This window comes from Cebidichthys violaceus, unplaced genomic scaffold, assembly GCF_023349555.1.
Source record: "Cebidichthys violaceus isolate CVI_PGR_0920_01 unplaced genomic scaffold, fCebVio1.0.p SCAF_12, whole genome shotgun sequence".
In the NCBI taxonomy this organism is placed as follows: Eukaryota; Metazoa; Chordata; class Actinopteri; order Perciformes; family Stichaeidae; genus Cebidichthys; species Cebidichthys violaceus.
In genome coordinates, this window is record NW_027176285.1 from 9,580,229 (window position 1) to 9,601,715 (window position 21,487).

At 43.0% G+C, this 21,487-nt stretch overlaps 3 protein-coding genes across 8 annotated transcripts; 1 reads left to right on the plus strand and 2 right to left on the minus strand.

Moving 5' to 3' along the window:
• Positions 1–1,070: 1,070 nt before the first annotated feature.
• Positions 1,071–11,642, minus strand: LOC137869095 (PH and SEC7 domain-containing protein 4). Of its 5 annotated transcripts, XM_068706239.1 has the most exons (18): positions 11,431–11,642; positions 10,410–10,595; positions 10,206–10,263; positions 7,885–8,591; positions 7,459–7,540; positions 6,933–7,263; positions 5,823–6,800; positions 5,404–5,484; positions 5,116–5,228; positions 4,933–4,991; positions 4,729–4,818; positions 4,596–4,639; positions 4,333–4,505; positions 3,618–3,688; positions 3,387–3,532; positions 3,121–3,265; positions 2,146–2,292; positions 1,071–1,923 (listed from the first exon to the last, which is right to left on the minus strand). In XM_068706239.1, the coding sequence occupies exons 4-18, from the start codon at positions 8,407–8,409 to the stop codon at positions 1,636–1,638; spliced, it is 3,273 nt and encodes a 1,090-aa protein (XP_068562340.1). In that variant the 5' UTR covers positions 8,410–8,591; positions 10,206–10,263; positions 10,410–10,595; positions 11,431–11,642; the 3' UTR covers positions 1,071–1,635. The 5 variants fall into 5 exon arrangements, with proteins under 5 accessions (XP_068562340.1, XP_068562338.1, XP_068562339.1 ...); XM_068706237.1 differs by having other exon boundaries at positions 10,206–10,595; XM_068706238.1 differs by lacking the exon at positions 11,431–11,642 and having other exon boundaries at positions 10,206–10,680.
• Positions 10,817–15,137, plus strand: LOC137869096 (zinc finger protein 300). Of its 2 annotated transcripts, XM_068706245.1 has the most exons (3): positions 10,817–10,833; positions 11,810–12,071; positions 12,630–15,137. In XM_068706245.1, the coding sequence occupies exons 2-3, from the start codon at positions 11,873–11,875 to the stop codon at positions 14,240–14,242; spliced, it is 1,812 nt and encodes a 603-aa protein (XP_068562346.1). In that variant the 5' UTR covers positions 10,817–10,833; positions 11,810–11,872; the 3' UTR covers positions 14,243–15,137. The 2 variants fall into 2 exon arrangements, with proteins under 2 accessions (XP_068562346.1, XP_068562345.1); XM_068706244.1 differs by lacking the exon at positions 10,817–10,833 and having other exon boundaries at positions 11,763–12,071.
• A 1,245-nt stretch (positions 15,138–16,382) lies between these two features.
• hcar2 (hydroxycarboxylic acid receptor 2-) lies at positions 16,383–17,261 on the minus strand. Its single transcript, XM_068706246.1, has one exon. It carries the CDS (start codon positions 17,259–17,261, stop codon positions 16,383–16,385), a length of 879 nt encoding a protein of 292 aa, XP_068562347.1.
• Between the last annotated feature and the right edge of the window lie 4,226 nt (positions 17,262–21,487).

Here is a 21,487-nt window from a genome sequence, read left to right on the forward strand (position 1 = left end):
AAAGTCTTAAATAAATCTGAACAAGGAGCTCCGGCTTTAATGAAACGTCCGCTTGTCCGGTGCCTTGATCCGATTCAGGCACCCAAACAGTCCCCGTCTGTATTGTCTGTGTTCTTCATTGCGTTTCCTATTGTCACATCACATTCCTGTGAGTGTGTGTGTGTGTGTGTGTGTGTGTGTGTGTGTGTGTGTGTGTGTGTGTGTGTGTGTGTGTGTGGGTGGAGCGGGGGGGGGGGCTTAATTCCAGACATCCTGCTCTTATTGTTGACCGCCCCAGGTCGACTGCTGCTCAACATGTCAGGCTGAAAGAGAACAAAATGGGGCCCGTGCCACTGAGAGCGATTACACACACACACACACACATACACACACACACACACACACACACACACACACACACACACACACACACACACACACACACACACACACACACACACACACTATCCCAGGTCTGCTTCATCTTCTGTCTTTTTTGTAGTTGAGGTGATGGAATAATTCAAATTTACACCTGCAGTATTTGGAGTAAGTGACAAAGTAATTGTTATCGTACAGTTTGATCAGTGTGCAACTCATACTGTGGCCTCGTGATTCATATTGTAAAAGTCTTGCTCCAAAAGGATATATTCTGAGGTTAGAAAGTACATTTTCCTCAAAATGTTTAACACTGTACGATTCTGTTATGTGCTTGATGACACACACACACACACACACACACACACACACACACACACACACACAAACACACACACACACACACACGTTTTACTGTGTTTGAATATCAATAATAAAGCAGATTTCTTTTGTGAAAAATCAAACAAAACCAGATTACGGAAAGATTGAAAATGTTACAAAAGTGACTCTGATGAAAAAGTGTTGCTGCATCTGTTAGTGTTACAACTCACCATGTTGTGAAAGGAAATTTTTTTGTATCTGACTTTACATCTTACAAAACCTGTAACTGTGGAGCAAATGTTTGAATTACTACTGTTTGTCATCTCTAAATTTAGACTGAATTACAGGCCCTCAAACCGTAAGTGTTGACACCCATGAAGAGTCTCACTACTGAATAAAGAACAGAAGTAACATTTTATTTTTCCCCAAAGAGAAAATAATACATAATACAAAAAAAAATCCTTCATTTGGAAACAATATGTAACGATGTCATCAACATTTTATAGACAATATTAAAAACAATGAAAGTGCAATTAGGATTTTTTTTTCTTCTTTTCTTTTAAACACACATCCTGTTCCCCTCCATTCACTCACAGTTGTGCTATACTACAGCACCCTCTAGTGGTTGACATTTTAAAAAGGGACAGTTTTGCCCGAAGTAAAAAGAACAAATGAAAGCAAATTTGTACAACGTTGAGTATGACTACAGACCAAAGTTAACACAACTAAACTAAATAAATTAGCTCCAGACATATTGAGTCACTCAGAAAATTAATCAGGTTCCCTTTCCTGAGAGAAATTGAGGGTTTGGGATTCCCTGAGGTGTCATTTTGTAAAAGTGCACAAGATAAAAAATGCAGAAACAAAACACTAACTCGCTGAGGCCTCAGATATACGACTCTGGTGCTTCTTTTCTTTTCTGCTCATTGCTTCCACAACTAAACGCTCATAAAACACCGCTCAGACCTCCTTATTCCACCGAGGAATGATGGTCCTGCGATAAGTCCGTCTTTCTGAGATGTTGCGTCTGACTTTGATCACCGTCGGAGGGGCCAACTCCAGCTCCAGAGAGGGGCTGGAATGGGACTTTTTCAGCAAGCAGTCAACCTCATCTTCCTCCGTCAAAGAGTCTGCACACACTGCTTTATCAAACCGGCTCAGGTCTGCGAGGCTCAACATGCTGCCGCCTGTCTTCTTCACAGTCTTCCACGCCTCCAACCCCTGGATGTAGATCTCATAGCGACACATCTGCAAGGGTTTCAACATGCATGGAATCAATTATGGGGATTTTTACACTCGTATACACACACACACACACACACACACACACACACACACACACACACACACACACACACACACACACACACACACACACACACACACACACACGTTCACACACACACACACACACACACACACACACGTTCACTCACAGCGCATTATCTGATTCTGATTTTGATTCATTACCTCGTGCCGCAGGTACTCCGCTCTGACGCGATGCTCCTCCAGCTCCTTGGCTTTGGCTCTTTTGCCCTCTGGCAGGTTTTGCTGCAGGTACGACAAGTCCTCTTTGAAGGACTCCAGTGTTCCTGCGTAAGACTGCAGCTGACGTTCCTGCACAGGGAGAAGAGCAGCACAACAGATAAGAGGCTGCATGCAAATCTTTTTTAAGCAAAAAGAATTGGTGGAAAGTATGAACCCTGTCTTACTCCAGCTACAGAGGTGAATCATTCCAGGGGTTTACAGTACAGATGTGCATCATTTGAAAATGTGCATCTCATGATTCATATCTGTACTTTGAATAAAGTCAAATTTGTTTCAACAATAAAAATGTACCTTTGCTAAATTCAGTAAACTCAGATTTTGCTGCTACAGCCTTGTTTGGTCTCTTATGACCAGTAGCTTATGAAGGCTAATGTTAGCCTATGTTGCTGTTGCTATATAACAGATATATATCATGTATTTATTACATGTAACCACAGCGGCCACTGTTCAGCAAAATTGACAAAGTCTTGCTTTAACAGGACAAAAGTGAGTGTTTGAAAATGGAAACAATTGTGATTTTAGGAAATTCACTTAAATGGCTGTACATTTATCTTATGGTAATTGCTTGTAAATGACATGTGAATTGTGACGTCGGAGATGAAGTTTGATCGTACAAGAAGTAAGTCTTACTGGGCAAAGCACAAGCTAGATTCATAACAAGTCATAACACAGGTTCAGTAAGAGCTTTGTACCGTAAAAAACAAGCATTTTTGGATCAGTTCAAATAAAGTGGTGGCTTGGCCTTTATATAAAAAAAAGTCACAGTAGAGCTGGGATTGCTAAAATCTTCCAGGAATTAAATCTGTGATATTTTCATCCGTAACTGTGAGCCAAACAAATACCGAAAAACACACTCGTACTCAAAATGACTGTAGAAAGAGACGTATGAGTGTGTACCAGAGTGTGAGCAGACTGCGATGAGGGGAGGATGGGTCTGCAGAACCTCCTCTGAGAGCCGACGGCAGCGGGGAACGGGGGCGAGGAGTGAAGAGCCGAGACCAGGTTGATGCGGCAGATCCATGAATACATCTCCATTTTGGATCTGAGAGGAAGACAAATAGTGTGTCAACTGACTGTCCGAATCTTTGACACAAACACACAAACACACACACACACACACACACACACACACACGAACACACGAACACACCGCTGTGACTTACGAGGCCTGAAAGAGTAAAACCCTCCAGTCAGCCGTCTGCAGACGGAACACGTGCGGCTTCTTGGTGTAGTCGGCCGCCTGCTCGGCCAGAGAGTGGTGCAAGCTCACCACCTCCTCGTCAATCGGCTGATCCCTCCTATAATCATCCTGACGCACATAAATACACTCAATTATCTATGCTGTATTAATGACATGGAGTGCTACTGAGAATCCTATTGGATGAGTTACTGACCTTCTGTAAGTAAAGGACCATTCCCTTCACCACTCCATAGAAAGTCTTCCAGCCTCTCTTTCCCCACGGAGCTGCCACACAGAAACATTCAGCAGGTGTGTGAAGATTGATTAGTATTGATATAAATGATGAGCGTTACTTAATACGAATGAGAACATGACCAGAAATGATCAGTAATGAAGAGCTGAAGCTGCCTACTGCATCGTCAACATGTCCGAGAAGTATCTCAACTATAACTTAGTGTTTTGTGTACTGTTGACTATATTACTCACACAATATACACTTTACAGCATAATGTGGTGTGCTCAGATTCAGTGATTCAGATTATAACATAAAATCTAACAAAAATCAAAACAAAGAATCCACACAATCCACAAAGAATTTAAAATAAACATTAATTTCCACTACACCACTGCCACATCTCATTTGTATTCTCATTTTGACTCAGAGTATTGGTTCCGGTCTATGAAATATCTTTCATATATAGAATACAATAATTGTACATGTACTTTCCAAACTAAGTATTTGCCTTTAAAGAGAACAGTTTACTCTGCACTCACATTTCACCGTAGCAGAGCCAAACATCAGAAATCCTCAGTTCACTGTAACGTTATGTTCCTCAACACCCCCACACCAAACCCCATCTGACATATTATAAATTAACTAAATTACTTTTGCGCCTTTAAATCCGGACTTTTGTTTGTGTCCCACTCACTTCGTTTGCCGTCGATGTCGGCGTGCAGCTTTCTCTGGAGGAATCCCTGCTTGACCACAGAAGCCGTTTTGTCGTGAGGAACGTCCTGGAAGGGGTTCGCCTTTGAGCGCAGCGGCGCATCTTCCCTTGCGTCCTCGTCCACCAACACAGAGTTCTTCAACTCCTCCTCGTCACTGTAACATGCAAAGACAGACTCTTACTGTATGTGTAAGATTATAAATACGCAAAGAACGAAGACGAACAGATGAAGTTTTCTGACTTACACAGCCCACTGCAGTGGCTCACTCTTTATGGAATTGTAAAGACTCTGCAATGTAGATGGAGATGAAAAGGTTAAATCAATTTCCCCAACAATGGATTTGACTTTGCTTTTTGAAAAATAAATGACAGTATTACCTTCAAGAGATCCTTGCTGAAGTTTTCTCCTTCGTTCATCCCATCAAGGTTGGACACAAATTTAGCCGAGGACATTGATTTCCCCACATTCTGTTAAAACACACAAAACATGTGACTGACTAAATGCCTCACAGAGATCATCAGGTAACACGGCGCCACGTCAGAACAAAACTTAAGATGTAACTAGTCATAAATGTTTCCCACCTGTCCATGCAAGTCAGTGTTGAGAAGCATCAGAGCACATGTGAGCGCCAACACAGACTCTGAGGATGTAAAAAAAATAAAAATAAAAAAGAAGGAAAATGACACATTCATCTGTCACATTGGAGCGCTCACTGCTGCATCTTTGAGCAGAAACCAAAAAAGTCAACCACCACTGAAGCTCACCTGAAGAGGTAAAGGAGTCGGGGTTGCACTGATGGAAGCGACAGGCGAAATGCTGCAGCACGCGCTCTCTCTCCTGGGTCTCTCCTATCAGCACCACCACCTTCAGAAAAGACCTGGAGAGAGAGAGAGAGAGAGAGAGAGAGAGAGAGAGAGAGAGAGAGAGAGAGAGAGAGAGAGAGAGAGAGAGAGCGAGAGAGAGAGAGAAAACATATACAAGACGTTATATGAGCGTGTTTTGTGAGAGACGTCAGTGCATGAGAATCCAAGCTCCACCTCTGCAACTCTCACCTCAGGGCGTGATCGAGAGTTTGCCCGGTGAAGTCAAACAGTTTCAGGTATTCCTCCCCGACAGCTCGACTGAAGTCATTGCTAAACAGAAACAAAACACATTCTGTGTCAGTGTTGTGACCAAAAATGAACCTGTTATATGTTAGTCCGACGACGTTTTTTTCTGGGTCAGAATAGAAAACAAATAAAATATCTTTAACTTCATATCTACACGATATTTCAGGGATGATTATCTAAACCGCAACGATAACGATAACAACAACCAGAAGACATGAGCAACCAGAGACTTGGTGATAAGTTACTATTTAAAGGGTTAGAAAAGCTTCTGTGGCTGCAGCTCCACTGGCCAGTTGTGCGTTTGGCTGCTGAACTCATAAAACCATCATCCTTAAGATATAGAAAAGAAAGAACGTGCTTACTCTTTGTCTAAGTGCTTCACCACGTCCACACGTTGGATCCCATCCAACTTGTACAGCCGTTCAGCGAGGCGGCGGGCCATCTCTCTGTTCACCGCGTCTCCATTCATATGAGGCGCTGCTGTCTCAGGGGGTTTGGGCTGCTCGTCGCTTGTTTGCACGGAGCACTCCTCAGCGCCTCCTACTTCCTCCCCCCGATGTGACGTCTCCTCCTGTTCGTCCACCCGGTTGAACTCGGCCTCCGCTGTCTGCTGTGTGACCTCGGGCTCGGGAGACAGATGCTCCGTTATTTCTGACTCATCTGTCTCCGGCTGCACAAGCTGCCCAGAGAGAGACGAGTCGGTCGTTTGCGGCATCTGCTCACTCTGCTCTGACGGCTCCGTCTGTTCTCGCTGCTCTGCCACTTCGACAGAAACCGTCTGCTGTGATTGAGTGGAGTCCTGTGGCAGGTCTACGGTTTCGCGTTGGGTCGACTCCTCCGGCGGCTCCATCTCTGGTGGCTGCGACTGTCTTAACTGGTCAGAGTCTTGCGACACCTCCGCTTGGATCTCCTTTAACTCTTCGGTCGTCTCAAGCTGCTCGGACTCGGCTTGTTCGGGCTGCGGTGAAAGATCTGCGCGCTGGTCGCAACCTCGTTCCTCCAAACAACCCGTCTCCTCTGGTTCTTCAGTCAGCTCTATTATCTCTGGTGAGTTTTCTATCCTCTCTGTATCGCCTGCCGCCTGGGTCGACAGCTCTTCGGTGACGTCCGCAGCCTCCGACTGTTCAGGGTCAATGTTCTGATCTACTTCTTCGCACATTTCCGGCTCCGCAGTCCGATCAGTGGGATCTTCATGCAACCGTTCTAGTACCTCTATGTCCTCTTCAGTCCCCGAGTGTTGCCTTTCCTCCAACTGCTCTGACTGCTGCAGATCAATCAGCTTATCTGGGTTTACAGTTGGTCCGGTATCGTCAGTTTGGAGTGGCTCTGCAGAAAACTCTCTACAAGGTGCGGATGACATATGGGTTTTAGTTCATGTTATATTAGCGAATAATACTGTGACATGATTAACATACCGAAAGCGTTTACATACTTCCTGTTCCCCTTTATTAAGTTAAGTTAATGATACTCACACATCAATCAGACAACTGACAACGTTTGCCTCTTCACTTTCTTCAGAAGAGGACACGTTTATCTGCTCCTCCTCTTCTCCCTCGCCGTCTTCCTCGTCCTCAACACCGTTGGCTGAAGTTTGCTCTTCCTCCGAGTCTCCCTGTACAGTCAGCAGAACGTCGGGCTCCTCTTGTTCCTCTTCTAGTTTTAAATCTACAAAACTGTCCGCTTCATCTTCTGAGGCATCGCTCCCTTCGAGAATGTTGATTAAGTCCACAGTTTCAACAGGACACGAGGTTACCGAGGGTCCCTCCTCTTCTTCTTCTTCTAAGTCTGCCCTCAGTGGGATATCTGGATGATTTTCAAAGAAGAAGGTACACATCACAGTTTTGCAGTTCAAACCAGAACTATCTTTCTAATAAAAAAACGAGAAGGCCACAAGAAACCAAGAATCATGATTCATGAGTTCTCAAACTGAGCAACTAATGGAAAAACATTTGCTATTCAACAACCAATTCAAGTCGTCTCCCTCCGAGTGATACGTACCGTTATTGCTTTCTAACAGCTCATGTGTTGGATCTTCCCTTTCCTGTGTCGGCGGCTCTTGCACATCTGCAGCGTCACATGGCTGGAAATTGCAACACAGGCCATTGATCATGAACATGAGTTGTGCGAGAAAGCTTGTGATTGCCAGCGGGGTTCACGAGTAAGAAGCTGCACTCTGATTCTCATCTGACGAACATTGTCTATTCCTCCCAGTGCTGCTCAGCCTACTACAGTAGCCAAACACGTGTCTCTACAGAGACAAAGACTGAGGTGGTGAGGCCAGAGTCAAGTGAAGAACGGGTTAATGACACAGGAAATGTGAAGGTGTATATGCACCGAGACCGCACAGATATAGACTAAACTCAAAATAATGGCAGCATGACAACATCACACCTCGCTTTGTATCTCCTCACATACAGTACGTACCTCTGAGCCGTTTCCTGTCCACTCTAGATTTGAGTTGAGAGGCAGACGATCAAACTCGTCTTCTTCCCCTCTGCCCTCCCGTGTGAAAAGATCAGCATTAACGCCTCGAGATTGGTGAAGCGACGGGGAAGTGGAGTCTAGACTCGTCACGCCGCCTGAGCTCGGCTGATTGGCTAAGCTGCCGTCAGTCACGAGCGAAGGTGTCGCCGCAGAGGGATCGGGCATGTCCCACTGCACTGTGGCGAAGGAAAGGGGAGGACTGGAACAGTTCATAGGCCATACTACCTGCTCCCACTGTTCCGCCTCCTCAGGGGTCTCTCGTCCTGCCTCTAGGGAGACACTGAGAGGATCCGTCCCATGCGCCTGGTTTATCTGTACCTCTGTGTCGCCCCACCCAACGGCCTCCTCCTCTCCATTCATGTACCGGTGGTCGATGGACGTCCACGAGTCCTGTTGAGGCTGCTGAAGGACTGAATCGGTGACATCTGGTAGAGAGGAGCACACGTTTTCCTCCTCCATTAGCATGCGTCTCAGTCAGTTCCGTTGTTGGGGGTGTTTGTGGGTTTTGGTGAGAGACGCTGTAGCTGCAAATGTTGCCTCGCTACTAAATGTCCTGCTCTGACATATGAAGAATGATCATTCTGTAAGATCCCATAGATGTGAAATCCTGAAGCATGTTACAAAATCCAATGGCGCCATTCACAGATCTGTAACAAGAGAGAAAAAAAAAAAAGTGTTAACGGTCAAAGATATTTCACTACACTCACATCTGAAGCAGCACAAGAAATTCTTCCCACGGATTTGTAACATTGTGTAACAACAAACCCAAAATGATTCTGATGAACTGATTCTCCATGAAAAACTTGTTGGATAACCTCCAGGAGGAACATCTGATTTGCTGAGAGACAAAAAGGCCATTCATAAGACTAATAATAACTAGTAATAGCAATGATTCATGGGTTGACTTTTGGCTCTACATTTTCTTTTTCTATTCATCCGTGAGAAATAGTACATTTAAAACTACGGAGGACAGCACTTTAAATTACACACGACCCTCCTAGCAAAAAAAAAACAGACATTAAATCATTTACGGCCCTGATACCACAAAAATATTCCAAACACTCACCACTCATGTCAACATAATCCAGTCTGGAGAAAGTTTTTATCTGCTTTTTTTTTTAGCCCACAATGCTCATTTGTCAACTGTTTTTAACTTCTTGGTGTGGCTCTGCAGGTGTGTGCAGTGCAACAGACTTTTAGTGAAATGTCACAAAAGCAAGTTTGTACTTCCTGACCACAGACACGGTGAATCTGCCGAGCAAGTGAGCGGGAGAGAGATAGAGGTGTGTGATGCGGATTAAGAAGGGGGGGGGGATGTTTCGGGTGAGCAGTTTAACTGCCTGCGTCCTGTGTTTATCAGTTTATCACCACGCAGCACGGTGAGTCTGAGCTGAGGATAAAACCCTGAAAGGGTCAGAATTTAAACTGTGTGTTGTCAACACAAGCAAAGGCCTACAGAACTATATGTCACGTGATTATTGAGGTGAAAAACTGTTAAAATGTCACACCTAATAGCTTATTCTCTTCTGCCTAATTTAATCTTTGATTTGATCTTTCCCTCTTCATTTTCATTTCTTTACTTCTCTGCCTATCTTCATTATTCTTGTATTCACGTCACGCTACCAACATCCGGGACAGACCGTGACCACATTTCCTGTGTGGGTGCTCACTTCTCAGTTCCTGTCAGGGTGCAACAAGAGCTGCAGTACATGCAGATTAACACAGATGATCCTCTGTGAGTTGTATTAGGGAGTATCTGAGTTTCAGAAACTGAATTTCAAAATAATGTGGATCACTCTGATGACAAAATATTTTGTTTAATGTGTGATGTTATCTTTGGCAGCACTGTTGATGATACAAATGGTTGAAGAAATGCTCAGGTGACTGCAGAGATTTCTAGATTCCTTCATTAAATAGAAGAAGAATAAATCAGGCTACTTTTAGCCAGACGTTACTCAAACAAATTGCAGTATGCTGAGTGGAGAGCGCCAGGAGAAGTTGTGTACAATGCATGGCAAATTTATACAGCACGTCACAGGCTTGAGAGGGTGATTGACAAAATATTAAAGGAGAAGTAGAAGTATTAATAAAAAACTTCCCGGAGAAGAATGAAATAAAAAGAAGAACACAGACACACTGGGTAAAGCGAAAGCTGAGAAATGACTGTATGTACAATAATAGAATCTTATATAGAACATTTTTAGAGCAACAAATGAAACTCTCATTAGTAGGAATCTTTTCAACTGTGAAACATGACTTACCCCCTCCAGGGTCTTCACAGCAACATCATATGATCGGCCAGCTTGTGAGGTTTTAAGTCTTGTGGGAGGGAAAAGCACACTGCCGTGTTATACCGGGATAATATTGCTGTCAAAGTGCTGCAGAGACAGACATGCTCACCCAGCACACACCGAACACTCAGTTGATTATGCCTGAACCTGCTACGCACAACAAACAAGCCTCACATCCGCTCTGTTTAAGCCAAGCAGCCTTTCAGTCTGTGGTGTCGCATAACGATGCATGCAAGTCACAGGTCCTAGTCTGAAGCAGGTCCTCCCTCTTCTTCTTCTTCATGCTTCCTGTCCATTTTGGTTCAGATCAAGATCAGACTTCAGCCTCCCTCTGTCCTGTTCCTCTCCCAGCAGGTATGGCTGTGGGAGAAAAAAAATAGGGGGAATTTGAGTGGAAGAGGAAGAAGAAGAAAAAAGGCCCATTGTGATTGGCAGATGAGTCAAGAGCTCAGAGACACCTGAGAGGCCTCGGTACACGCCCACCACCCTGAAGGCATGCATGCACACACACACACACACACACACAGGCCAGGTGAGGGGAGTGGCTCAGCTTCATTCCTGCAAATGACCCCAAGGAATGATGTGGTAAAACCAGAAGGTATCCATACTGAATATTCTCATGTCACTGGCTGTGCCTCTGGTTTCTGGTGAGCAGAAAAGCCTGTTCAACACAGAGGATAGTTATTGTTTTTAGACTTACCAACAATAACAAGACTAAACAGATTTTTTAAGGGACTCAATTCTTTTTAGCTTAGTAGCTTTAACTGATAAACACATTTACCTTTATTTAATTGATGTAACCACTTAATACTAATAGCAGACATTGTTTGTTACTGTTTGCACAAGCGTTACTATTTGCATAATGAGCAATCATCACTCACATGATTAACGTCATAAGTCGAAAAATCATCATTATCTTTATTAGAAGCATTTATTTGTTAGCACTCTTGTTACTAACTTTGTTGCAGTAAACGTATATCATACTAGCAAACACATTAGCGAAGAGAAGCCTAGATAATCCAAGTTGTTAATATTATAACGTCACATAATTGATATTCGTTTTTGAGTTAGAGTCACATGATTAGCATTGTCACGTTTAGCTTTACTTTTGATGTAGCCGCTAGCTAACCTAGGGAAACATCGTTAGCATGATTAGCATTCAGTTTGACCATTGGTATTAAAATATTAGCATTACCTAGCATCTATGTGAGCATCCTTGCAGTTGTAGTGAGTTAGTTGCTAGCTTAGTGGCTGCAGTAGCTGATTTAGTAGTAGTAGTGGTACTAGTAGTATTAGTGAGGACCCAGTAGTGCTGCTATGGTTTTTCAGTTCTTCTTCTTGTTATTTAAACACCATTTATCACCGTGGTTATTTGTGTGCACAGTATCACAATGACGTTAGCTAGGGCCCTGGCTAATCCGACGGTTCCCCTCCACATCAGCAGGGGCAGGCTAGTTAGCAAAACAGTTTCTCCTCATCGTCACTTTCGTGCGACTGTCTCTGCTTTGTTTGTTCCGCACACGGCAGCAGAGTCGCACACACCCACTTTCCCCCCATCTCTCCCTCCCTCACAGATACTTTCAACCGTGTACAAACCATCTGGCGAGTTGTCCGCAGCCGCAACCGCTCGGTGCAACATGGCCACGTCTAGTGATCTGAAAGTCTTCCTGGAGTCGTCGCTGAATGAGATCTTTAAGGCCACAGTGAGTGACATCCTGGACTCGGTGGACCGGACCCTGTCCGAGTACCAGGGCACAATACAGAGGATCGAGTGTGAAAACGAGGGCCTGAAGCGGCTGCTGTTTGCACAGAAGAGCGCCGAGTCTGATGCAAGAGGTAGGGGTTGTCTACACTCGGTACAGTGTAGCTTCGTGGCTTTTGTTCCAGTATCCCCTGCATTGTCAGCTGACGTGTGTGTGTGTGTGTGTGTGTGTGTGTGTGTGTGTGTGTGTGTGTGTCCCTAGACATAAATAAAGGGTGGCCATGCGACAACATAAAATTCAGGAAAGGCAAGCAGACGTAAAGTACATGCTGGCAGTACATGCAAAACAATGGCTGTGCAGACGTGCATGAGGTAGTAAATGGGTACATTACTGTCACAGTATCCTGCCCTTACTAATGATGGCACCACAACACAGGCGATCCTACAGTGAACCACGTAGTGGAGCGTTTAGCAGCTAAAGAATCAAATCATTGACATAGTTAGTAGAGACAAAAACAGTGGGATTTTGTCATTTTAACCAAAAACTGGTAAAATCATATAAGTCATTTGAGTTTGTTCATGTTGTTTTGTTGCTTCCACAATGTCATTCAGTTCTTTCCCTAGTTTTTCGTACTACTGTCAGCTAAAGTCTGAACTGGTTTGTTCATTAATATGGCTTTGCCTTTTCACAGGTGTTTGTGAACAAGATGCCACTGAAAATCTTTCGACTTCAGAATGGAACAATTGTCCCATCAGCTCCACTCAGGGCACGTTCAAGATGTCCATATGCAGCAGTGACAAGAAGAGCTTCAGGAGGAGGCAGAAAGACAAGACGAGGGATAGTATATCCTCTTCCTCATTTTTACTGCAGACTGATCAAACGGTAGAAAGGCCATGTGTGAACACAGGCGAGGTGTGTGCGTCCACCCAAAACTTGGTATCGGTAAAAGCAGAGCCAGACCTGGATGAAAGTGGTGCTATTGACCTCTCCCAGCCTTCATCCCTTCTCAATCTGACAATGAGGCCAGTGAAGAATGAGAGCACGGAGGTCAGTCATGATGCATATGCACCTCTGCTGCCATCTGAAGGCCTCAAACAAGAATCCAGAGGCAGCGACGGTGAAGTTAAAGTCACCGTTGTCTCTGACGCTTACATGCAGGATGGACAGTTCATTAAGACGGAGGAAGAGGAGCAGAATGGGGTGTTGCAGTGCGGTGATGGCGACTCTAAGCAAGAGTTGACTCATGCGTTGAATTGTTACCCTGAATCAGAAACGGAAACGGCAGCAAGCCGACAGGTTGTGGTGCCAGAAGTAGTGGCGCGTGAGGAAAACGCTGCTGTTCCCGCAGAAGCGGTTTTGGAGATCCGCGACAACTTCTTGCGCTGTCCCACCTGTCCCAAAACGTTTAGTCGAGCCGCCTCGCTCAACATCCACATCAAGACGCACAACGGCGAAAAAGCCCACGGCTGCAGCTACTGTGGCAAACGCTTCGGCCGGGCCGATCTCCTCAAGTCCCACAAGCGCACCCACACGGGAGAGCGGCCCTACAGCTGCAACCTCTGCAGCAAAACATACGCCCATCCCAGTCAGCTCAGGATACACAAACGCGTCCACACCGGAGAGAAGCCGTACTCCTGCTCGCACTGTGGGAAGCGCTTCAACGAGCACAACCAGCTCAAAGTCCACTTGCGGACTCACACGGGGGAGAGGCCTTACAGCTGCCAGGGGTGCGGCAAAACTTTCAGCAACGCGGGCAACCTGCGCATTCACGAGAGGATCCACACCGGCGAGAAGCCGTACTGCTGCGCTCAGTGCGGGAAACGGTTCAACGGCTTGGGCGACCTCAAAACGCACTACAGGATTCACACCGGAGAGAGGCCCTACAGCTGTGAGCTGTGCAAGAAGACCTTCAGCCAGGCGGGCCACCTCACCATACACATGCGGATGCACACGGGAGAAAGGCCGTACAGCTGCAACGAGTGCGGAAAGAAGTTCACGGTGGCCAGCAGCCTGAAGTTGCACCAGAGGACTCACACTGGGGAGAAGGAGTACAGCTGCTCGTACTGCAGCAAGAGCTTCAGCAGGTCGGGTCACCTGAAGAGACATGAACTGGTCCACACCAAAGAGAAGGTCTTCCTCTGCAGCCAGTGTGGGAAGAGCTACACCGACCAGTCCTCCCTTAAGAAGCACCTGAAGATGCACGCGGCCAAGGAGCAGAAGGCTCAGAGTGAGGGGAGCACCAGCGAGGCTGAAACCAACCGACCCTCAGCCTCGGAGACTCTGTCAGACACCGATAGAAGCTAGAAGCGAGTGATATAAAAGCTGAGAATGAGTGCTGTATGTGAAATCATCTCACTGTTTGTGATGTTTGTGGTACAGGGCAGTACACTGTTGTCTAATTGCTGTGGTTATAGTAGATCCAAATACTCCGCCATCTTGTAGTCTTCTCTCTCACAACACAGCGTTCAGAGACAGAAGACAGGACCCTAAAAGAGCTGTTGTTCTTTTCTATATACTGTATGTTACCAAAATGTTGGTAACATAATATTGAAATGGTTTAACGTAAAAGTTATTGAAAGCAATGACGACGAATGATTTAACCACCCTGCTGAAACGAGACACTGAATCCCAGACCAGGTTTTTTTTGTGGTCCTGATGTTCCCCAGTAAAAAAATAACAATATAGTTGTTTTAGAATTAAGATGTTCAGATGCTTCTACACCCATGTATACATGTTGTAGTAGCCAGAGAGTTAGAAATGATTTCTAACTGATGATTAGAAATTATTAATATATTGCTGTATATAGCTTTAACTATACAGTCAGCAGTCTGACAAGATTGTATTTATATAATAACGTTACTGCAATGAATGTTACTGCAAATGTTCTGTATTGATTGAGCAGCTTTCACTATTGAATGAGTAATTGTTTTGTAAGCCAATGCTGATATCAAAGAGCGTCTAGAGGATTTGTTTTAGGTTGTTCACTGTTCTACCAGGAAACGCGTCTCTTACCGTGAATTATGTACAACTGACACACACAGGAGTAAAATTTCGTGTTTATGATGATAGGGCTGCTGTTTGTTGTGGCAACTCATTGATATACCTGCGCAGCAATGATTATCAAATTGAGTATTTGCTACTAGGAGTTTATTGTGACTTACTTTGTTGTGATCTGTGTCTAAATTAAAGAGAAAAGTTAACCAAATGATTTTTGTATGACTTATTTATGCTATTTTAAATCAAGGGCAGTTTTATATCTTCCTTAAAGTGCAAAGACATATTTTTACATATTAATGCAACCAGAAAAGCAAAAATACTACACAGTATATAGTGAAGTACCTGTGCATAATGCAGTGGTTCCCAGCGTTTATTCCTTGAAGTATAAAGCCTGTTTAAACACTTCACTCACTCACACACACACACACTCACACACACACACACACACACACACACACACAGGTTTAGTTTCTGCTGAGGAAACTTTATTGCTTTTATTAGTGTCAGTACTGTTTTTCCTTTTCGATACGTTTTGTTATTTTAATAATGTTTTAACAGAAGGTGTTAAATGTGAGTGTTAGTTTTCTCCACAGCATTATGAAACAGATGTAAGGCTAGTCGACTGAACTTGGAAGTGACTGACATTTACCCAATACAGTGGAGATGGTGGATGTGATTTTTATATGTTGTGCTCAAAACATTGAAAAATCACTGTTTCAAAATCAATGAAAAAAAGTGTCAAATGTATATATTTCATATAGCACAAACTAAATTCCATCGACCTCCGTTCCATTGAGGTGGGAGAAATTTGGTATCTGAGGGCTGCAAAAATTATGTTCATTATTGATTAATTTGTAGATTATTTTTCCTTTTTGGATTATTTTTCCAATTCATCAAATAATTGTTTAGTCTAAAAAAATTAGAAAAAAAGAGAAGTGGAAAATGCTGTTGTCCTTAACCTTTTTTTCACTCCTAAATATTTAGCTAGAAAATGTTTAATGATTAATTTTCTATTGATCAAACAATGGATTAATCGACTGATTGTTTCAGCTCTTGTATCTCTAAACCTGTACACGCTAAAGCCAAACTATCTGCATGGCTACATAACATCCAAGGTAACTGAGAAGTGTTTTGTCTTTTGTTGAACCAGCACTTTATAATGAAAGTTAAACATGTCAGTTAATATGCAGTTATGTTCTCCAGCAGAGATCATTTTGAGAAATCTATACATCTAAACTATGTGCTATTAATTAATTCTTCCTCAAAACAGGCAAGAACTTTAATCTTTTGAGCCTTCCTTGGGGGACTCATTCCGCAGGTTGGAAACCACTGCACAATACATCTTTTTGATAATCAGACCAAACAAGAACATGATATATTGTTTTATGTTTCACAACAACAGAACATTCATATATTTAAAAAACAAACAAAAATAAAACATGTATCCCTATTGGAGTTGTGTCGTGCTGCTCTGGCAGCAGTTGAGCTTTTCCTTGGACAGATAGAGCATCGGCTGAATGCTGCTGCTGAAGTCCATCAAGCCGAATGCGATATAATGGATGTAGCAACGAAACACGTCGGGGGAGAAGTATTGCTGGAAGGGGAACAGTGCGACGGGTGGGAAGTAGTTGAACACTATGATAGCCAGGATGATGAGGACCATCTTGAAGGCTCTCTTCTTCACAGGGTGCATCTCGTCTCTGCCGGGCCCGGACTGCTTCAGCGCCCAGAGGATCGCGATGTTGCAGAAGACCATGAAGGCGAACGCTGCCAGGATCATCGCCGTGAAGACCTTGTCGAAGTTGACGATGTTGCCCACACATTTAGCGGCGGCGTAGGCCAGAGTGATCAGCCAGACTACGATGGCCAGGACTGCTCTGTGGTGGCGGTCCTTGAGCTCGGTGAAGGTGATGGGGTGGACCACGGCCATGTAGCGGTCCAGGCAGATGCAGGAGAGGAAGAGAGGCGAGGAGTCTTTGATGCCGTAGAAGAAGCGCAGGACGTACCAGGTGCTGCTGGTGTTGAGAAAGACTATGTTGGCCAGCTCAAGCGGAGGGATGAGACAGAAGAGTACGTCTAAAATCGCCAGATGAGAGATGAAGATATCTGAGGTGGACGAGTCCCCCTTGTTCTTGTGGATGAGCCACAGCACCATGAGGTTGGTCGGGATGCCCAAGAACATGTTGATGAACTGTAGGCCCAGGTACCAAATGATAACAGTGGGCATGGCTTTGCATTGCTCATACACTGTGCATTCACCATTAGTGTAGTTGAGGGGTCTGTGAGAGATGAAGAACAGCGAGGAGTTGATGTATAAAACCTCCATCAGAGGACGGCAGCCAGAGGAAAAACGATCTGTCAGATAAACAGAAGAGACACATTCATTCCGGTCAGGTGTTAAAACGGAAACAGTGTCAGTTAGCTTTGAGATGAAGGTCAACAATGACAACACAATGGTTGATATTTAAACATGCAAATATGGTTGTTTACGCTGCCTGTACATCAACTTGGATGTGTGATGTGTTTTTGAAATGCTTTAAAGGAAGTGCCAAGTGACACAATTCATAAATACTTCATCCTGAGTAATCCTGTAAACTCCCATCACCCACCCAGAGTTCAGATGAAATACTGAAGAAAAGCACCAGTCATTAAATCATGTCACATACACTATTAATATAGAGGTACTGCATCACAGAAAATTACTCTCTGGACCTTTCATGTGAGTCACTGCGGTTACAGTTTGTCAGTCTTCCTAAGAATCCAAATTCTCTGAAGAAATATACTTCCCCTAAATACCCTCTGTAAAAATAGACCTCCTCACTTATCGAGCAAAACCAAAATAATACCGTAGATAACAGTAAAACAAAAAAATAAACTCTGAGGCATGGTCACTTACAAAAAGTAATAAAGAAAAATGCATATTTTAGCAGCTAATGCACTGGATCAAAAAGAGCAAAAGAAAACATATAATACTGTTACATCAAACTATGTTTCAGTCTGCCTCAAATGCTTTATCTTAGACAGAACAAAAGTTGCAACAACAAGAAAAAAACAGCTTTCAATCATGTAGTTCTTGAACTTGAAAAACAAACCAACACACATAAAGTGGTTTCATGCAAACGTAAAATGTATTTTCTTTCCATGCAGTTTTTGTATAAGTGAAGCCTCTTACCTTGAACTGGCACTTGGTCGTCTAATGAACTGATCTTCCCTCAACTGTCTATGTCTCACTGTCACACTGACTCTGCAGACTCCTCAACCTTTTTCATTTCCACACGCTTGTGCACAGCCAATGAAATGGCAGTGTGTCAAGTGTGGCTTTATGAAATGGCTTGCACAATTGTTTGCATGTCTTCCTACATGTTTTCACCATGTCAACAGGCGATTCATTCTACTATCTCTGTATCTAAGGGTGACATGTAAATGTGCAACCTGACTACAAAGAGAGATCCTTGTTTCCTCTATCTAATGAAGTCTGCAGATAATTACCACAGTAAAAGACACAGCTATAAGGATGAATAACTCTCCCAAGACACAAGATGTGAATGTAAAAATGCAGTATTTGAATTTAGAGGTCAGAAGTTGAATACTCACAGGATACTGCAGCACCTTCCTAAAGTGACTGGGGTCTCCACTTAATCCTTGAGCCTCCTGTGTACGTCTGTCCCAGTGTGAGCAAATACGGAGCCCTTACCTAAAACTATGGAAAACATCTTTTGGAAAATGACCCAACACTTCAGGGATCCTGATCATCCAATCAGACGAGAGCGTGGGAGCTGAGGACTTCCCCTCGATGCTACGATGTCTTCTTTGGCCCCATGTACATCCATCACACATTTAAAATTAAGAATAAAATAATCATAAAACAAGGATGAAGATGAATGAAAGTGTGAAAGTGAGTTAGGGGACAAAGCAGTGAGATATAGAAACAGGTTTGTGTGGAGTATGTGTTGTGGCAAGCCATCATCCATTCACACCGATTGGCAATGATGCAACAAACCGATGGTGCCTGACGGAAAATCGTCAGTAAACAACTGATGCAACAGTCCAGAAAATCACTTCTGATTCAAGTCGGTGTAACAATGTGTAATATGTTACGTTAGGCTGACATGTTTCAAGGTGTGATGTCCGTCGGCGAGTTTGTGCTTCACCCAACATGAAGAACAAGGACATGTCTCTCTACTGAGAGCTACAGATCACCTCACGCCGTGATTCACACTCGCAGGATGTATTTAATTGTGTTTTTGTTTATGGTATCTGCAGATAGTGTTGTTTTTGACTATGGTTGAATGACCTCTCAGGTGACCATTGACCTTTCACTCCTATTTTTTTAGACATTAAAAAGCACTGCTGGGAGATGAATTCAGAACTTTTACTTCAAAGTAGCAATACCACAGTGCATAACTACTCTGTTACAAGTAAATGTCACGTGCTTTTACTTAAGTAACAGAACAAAAGTAAAAACATCACAATGTACTTTCAGTACCAAGAGTAAAAGTACTAATTTTGCAGAATAGGCCACTTCAGATTAACGTATGGTATTACAATGTTGTATTATGGTCATTGATTCATTAATTCAGCACTTTAATATTGCATCTGGTAAAGTTGTGACTAATTTTAATTTATTTAGTTATATAAATATGATTTTTTTGGGGGGATGAATAAAGCCTTATTAATACTATATTATCATAATGTATTTGTTGATAACATTTTGTATTCTTAATCTGAATCTGGAAAGTGTCTAGTGACTAGAGTTATCAAATGAATGTAGTATAGAAAAAAGTAGGTTACAGTATTGAGTACAGTAGTTCATTAACATCACCAATTGATGTTAACATAGTCGATATATTATGTATAAACATGTTGCTGGGAAGGCCTATTGACTATATTATAATTGATCACTTCTTCATCAGTGTACTGCAGGTTGTGTGTTGTTCCATGAGTGTTTCAGGCTGTTTGAACAGCTTGACGAGCCGACTGATGAAACTTGACCCAGGTTTGTTTACCCTTGTGTGTCTGTCACTGAACGTTGGTATTGGTGTCAGGTTCACAGGAGTTGTGTCTCCCTCTTCCTAAGGAGGACGATGTGTCTCCCTCTTCCTGCAAGATTCTCACAGGTTTGTTAAATTCTGCATCAGAGCAGAAACACACACTCATGCCCACACGCGCACACACACACACACACACACACACACACACACACACACACACACACACACAAACACACATACAGGGCAGCCCACAGCTGCTTCTGTTCAAACAGGCCTGTCTCAGAAATCCTTGGAGCTTTCTGAAGTTGTAATTTCAGTTGAACATTTTTGCAGATTTGTATTATGCATTCATTTCCCCTTCACAAATAATGGTACAAAGATTCAAATCATTTTGTTCATATTCCTGCATAAAGCACCACTCCGCTTTACACAGATTTAAATTATTAGAGGTGCACAAAAAGTATTTTCAGAAGCAATTTTATATGGTTTTGATCAAACCTGATTCTAAAAAAAATAGATACACACACACATGTTGCACACACAAAAATGTTTGTACATAAATTTGATAAAATGATTGCATTTAAGACATTATTTAGATCCGTCATGTAGATAATAAGCCTATATAAAGTTTATATATGTATATATATTTTCTAAATAATATTGTGCTTAACAGCCACATCAAATCAAAAAACAAACTTCTGGCTGTGAGAGAAAAGGTAGAAATGAATGAAACCAACACAACCATCAGCAACAGCAAATTCATGAAATAAATTAGAGCATAAATGGGGCACACCGGGCCCAGGTGTGTCCAATGCCACTGATTAATCCCCAATCATGTCTGGCCATCACGGTGACTACGTAGATTTGAGAGTTTTCAGCAGCTCCCATCTATAATTCACTGCACCAACTGTGCAGGTCTCAAGTTAAGACTCCTCATTAAAAACCGAGCAGAGCTAATCACATCGGAGGGGTAAGTGGAAATGTGGTGCATGGATTACATCAGCTCATACTCACTATCTAGGGACATTTACTTAATTCATGACAGGAACTTACAACAGAACTAAGCAGGACAGAACCTCCTGGAAATTCACTAATGCTTTATTTAAAGAAAGTATTTTTCTTTTAAATCCAAAGTGAGACACTGTGTATGAAATTGCAAACACTTTTGCACATCGTTGCACACTCGTGCACATCAAAATGTGGAAGCAATGAACAAGAAGTAAGTAGTAAAGAAGAAACCACTGAGTGGTTAGAATTGCTCAGTTTAAGTTATGATCTGCTTTAATGTTGAGAACAGAGAGATCCTTTAATTAAAACTGATATATCATTGAAAACATCTATACAAAAGCCTCAAGTTTAGAAGAAATAAAAAGGTGGCCACCTTCACATGGAAGGACAAGAAATACAAAATCTTAAAATGTGAAAAATATTTGTAATGATTTTGGTAATGTACATTTAATCTGTTTTTAATGCATTGCTTTGGTTTAAAAGGATTCTAAATCCGTCATTTAATACTTAGATATAAGTGTTTCGATTATTTCAACCTTTTAGATAGTGAGGC

Bases quoted from the DNA above. Each gene is read 5' to 3' on its own strand.
- LOC137869095 (XM_068706239.1), bottom strand. From the start codon at position 8,409: ATGCTAATGGAGGAGGAAAACGTGTGCTCCTCTCTACCAGATGTCACC. The intron at 4,506-4,595 runs GTAAGTCAGAAA...TGCATGTTACAG, and splicing joins GAGCCACTGCAGTGGGCTGT to TGACGAGGAGGAGTTGAAGA. The intron at 1,924-2,145 runs GTAATGAATCAA...AAACCCTTGCAG, and splicing joins CGGAGTACCTGCGGCACGAG to ATGTGTCGCTATGAGATCTA.
- LOC137869096 (XM_068706245.1), top strand. From the start codon at position 11,873: ATGGCCACGTCTAGTGATCTGAAAGTCTTCCTGGAGTCGTCGCTGAAT. The intron at 12,072-12,629 runs GTAGGGGTTGTC...GCCTTTTCACAG, and splicing joins CGCCGAGTCTGATGCAAGAG to GTGTTTGTGAACAAGATGCC.
- hcar2 (XM_068706246.1), bottom strand. From the start codon at position 17,261: ATGGAGGTTTTATACATCAACTCCTCGCTGTTCTTCATCTCTCACAGA.